The sequence below is a fragment of the Ceratina calcarata genome, unplaced genomic scaffold, assembly GCF_001652005.2.
Source record: "Ceratina calcarata isolate Rehan_Ccalc_2016 unplaced genomic scaffold, ASM165200v1 scaffold124, whole genome shotgun sequence".
Classification (NCBI taxonomy): Eukaryota; Metazoa; Arthropoda; class Insecta; order Hymenoptera; family Apidae; genus Ceratina; species Ceratina calcarata.
In genome coordinates, this window is record NW_017133406.1 from 466,287 (window position 1) to 470,062 (window position 3,776).

General features: G+C 36.3%; 1 protein-coding gene across 1 annotated transcript in view; it reads right to left on the reverse strand.

Annotated features, from left to right (window-relative positions):
* Glurb (metabotropic glutamate receptor B) overlaps nucleotides 1-3,776 on the reverse strand; it is a 127,264-nt gene that overhangs the window by 9,197 nt on the left and 114,291 nt on the right. The window contains exon 6 of the mRNA XM_026815397.1: nucleotides 851-995. Within this exon, the coding sequence (XP_026671198.1) occupies nucleotides 851-995 (145 nt within the window). The remainder of the gene's footprint in view (nucleotides 1-850; nucleotides 996-3,776) is intronic.

The following is a 3,776-nucleotide window of genomic DNA, read 5'->3' on the forward strand; positions in this document are numbered from 1 at the left end:
TAATTATAGGAAATGCGTTTTTCTAAGGTACATAAACTCTTGGGATTGACTGTATAGCCAATACATCCTTAAAATCGTGTCCTACTACAGAGGTCTTGATGTTTCACACAAAAATGTATACGTGTATAAATACATAAAGAAGTCTTCTACATATAATAGATATTTCAATGCTTTCATGAAAATCATGATACGTCTTGAGAAATCCTTTTCGTACATCTCTCGATTGAATATTACAGTACGTGTATGAATACGAGAAAGTACCTTATACATGAATTTTTCGCGAGTTATAAATATAAGTGTTAAAAATTTCTCGGAATCTTTTAAATCACAAAGTACAAATATAGGGAAAAATCTCTCTATAAACTTGTTACGTTTTGAAGAGACATTCCAATTATTAATAAATAAATATTTTTCTTAGCGATTTTATTCAATGTTTACGTGACTTTATGCAATGTGGTTGCAGCGCGTAAATCTATAATCACGTATATCTTTGGATTTGTGAGATTTTTAATTCAAATCAGAGAGAGGTTTAATATTTCAAAATCATTTGTTACCTGGTCGTTACTTATTTCAGAAATTTATGTTCAGGTCATAAATATATAATACAACCTAGAACATTTTCATAATTTCTTTCGACTATTCATAATTAAATTGTCTCTGGTATTCCCGTCGAATATTCAATCACAATCCATTTTCTGATAATTCCAACAGAACATTTTCGAGTTGAACAATACGCAACTAATTAACGTTTTAATTATTTCGGAACGAATATTTTATAGGAATTTTACATTTCATATGATTCCTGGATATTTTTCAGTGTAAATGCTTCGAGAAGGCAAAATGAACTTACCTCGAGCTCTCGGTTTTGTTAACAATTTCAAAACGATATTGTCGTAAGCCGTTTCCTCCGCTACACCGGAATCTTTCACCAATTTCTCCTTGATGGCGATACATATGTCGTACTTGCCCAGAAGCTCTTCTAGTTCCTCGAACGCCTGTAATCAAACGAACAAAATCGTCCTCTGAATCAGGTCGAATTTCTATTTCCCTCGTCTGTTCATTTTCCTTATCGGTTTGTATCACGACCGTCTTAAGCGGACTTTGAAATGAGGATATAAAATGAGGGAAGAGAGAGAAGTAAAGCTCGTTTCAAAGAACACAGCGTGCAGCTGGGCGAATCGGTGAGTCCTTAAATGGAAAAATACACGCTTAAGCGCGACATCAAGGGTAGCTACGTCTTCCTGGTTGGATTGTAATCAGAAAGGTATCGGTAGAAGAAAAAGAACGTTGGGAATCGACCTCTTTCCTCTCCTACCGGAATTCATTTCTCGATCCAGTCGTTCGACCTGTGAGTGAGGACAAACGAGGCACGCATCTAACGGGAAACGGAAAAGGAAGAAAGAGGAATGAGGAATAATAGGTACTTTTTAATGAAATAGAAATCCTTCGTTCTTTCAGTAAATTCTGAATCACAAATGTAGGAGGTGAAATTATTTAACTCTCGCGAGGAGGGGCGCGTCATGCGTATCGATTTCGGGCGCGTCGTAATATCGATTTCCGTTTATGCTAAACTCGTCTATCCCTCGTATCGCGTCGTTACGTATTACTTGGCCGTAGTTGCATGCCTCTTCTGATTCTATTCTCCCGACAGATTGTTGCCCGATCCGATCATTCGACTCGCGGAAATAAATTGCGTTTGTATTAGCGCAACGACGAGCTGATATCGGTTCTCATTGTTAAACGTCAAACACAGCCGCTTGTATAAATACGTCAAGATCGATGTCTTCGCCGTGTCGCGTCGCGCCGTTTCATTTCGAACGTCAACTACAAATCCGCACTGTTTTTACTACCATTTATCCCTTACTTAACCCATTTGTATCGGAGGAAAAAAGCTCCACTGATTGAACACAGCTACTGTTCAATCATATCTTGATAAAGCTCATGGTAATAAGTACGTCAAAGTAATAAAATCCGGTAAAATTAACTCATCCACTATTTCTGATAGTGATCGTTAATTCCCATGAGAACGTGTGTAATGTTCTAATGATACCTATCTCGATCCACTCGTTAATCATTATTGTGTATCATAAGTGAAGAACAGACATAATAGACCCGTAATTTTCTAAAAAGTTCAATTTTTCCCTTCTCTCGAATCAGTTTCGACTGATGATGATGATGATGCACGCGGGGATAAGCGCTATATTGAAATAAAGTATGCATGAAACAAACAACAGCTATTCTGTTGTACGTGTGTATGCATGTGGATATGCGTACGTACGTGTCGATTGAAAAATGCATTTCCATGCGCCATACTACGAGAGCGATTCAACGCTAGCGACGGCAAGACAGAAATCACCGGGGGGGGGGGAGTAGGAGGAGGTAACATTAAAGATTCAGGTTGAATTATTAGACTAACGTAGCTTGTCGTTCTTTGCTTCGGTCGCTATTTTACATGTTCTGTTCGTCCATTTTTCTTCTCGAGTCGTAACAGCGTTTTATGACTAGTTTTCTCTTCTACTTGCGAACCAGCAATTTTCTTAAATCTTCAGCTCTGGGAAAAAAGTGTTCTGATTACTTTCCCCGAGTACAGTTCATGTCGATGTAAGAATTTGCTGTCTATTGAGAAATTGTCACTGTTATCATAGTACGTGGACAAGCATCGCATTTAGGGAGGCGATTCGCTGTCGCATGTTCAACCGTCTTATGAGGGTTGCTATCCAAAAATCGTCTAATTAGTTTAATATTTCAAAAAGTCTCGTCTTTCATATCTCAGAAAATTCAGTTTCATTAAAAACTTTTATTGTCCAAGTAATCAGTTTTAATTTTTGTTAATATCAAACTATTCAGTGAAGAAAATGAACGAATTGCATTTCTAAAAATTTTAATAAAGTCTTTTTAAGTGCGACTGTTTAATCACGCGTTTCATATTTTCGTTAAAATTGCGCTAAACGCTTGAAGTAACTTTGAAGGATTGAGCTGATCGCATTAAGAAGTTTCTTTGGCTCGGGATTTATATTTCACGTAATGCGAATATTGAGGAAGTGAAAAAAATATTTTTTCGACTCATGTTCAGCGGTCAATGGGAGGTGTTTAATTTTTCAGGCGTTTCGTTTCATTTTAAATTCCATCGTCGATGCTACTTCGTGTGGCGGGTGTAATGCATAGAAATAGGGAGGGCGCAACCTCGAACGTTGCAGCAAGAAAATACATACATACAATATACATATACATGTATTCCTTCTGGCCGTCCGTACATGTGCGGTGAGAAGAGAAGGAAGGAAGGAAGGATGGTGTGTGTCAATGTCGAATCAATATTTGAGTCAATGGTATTCCGTTAACCATATACACGCATATGCCACACTCATTGTCCCATTGTCTTACGATGGTGATGCACGGTGGCAATACATAGCGACGAGTTGCCATAAATTACAGTTGAAGTCGACAGCGTGTGGAGAACAATCTGTATACAAGATAATCCAAAATAGAGTTAGGTGTTTTTCATATAAACCATTTGAAGAATTATGATTAAAGTATACAATACAATATCATGGTATTTGGCTGAACAATATGTAAGAGAATTATATTAATTTATTTCAGTAGACAAATTTTTCTGTAAATCATTTCATTTGGCTCATGAATTAAATAATTAATTATTTTATATATTTGAATAAATGGATATCCAAAGCATTTTTTAAGTATATTCTTGTACAAAGTTTTATTAAGCATAATTTTAATTGGTTTCATTCGATTTTTATTTTACATCATTTATTTCAATA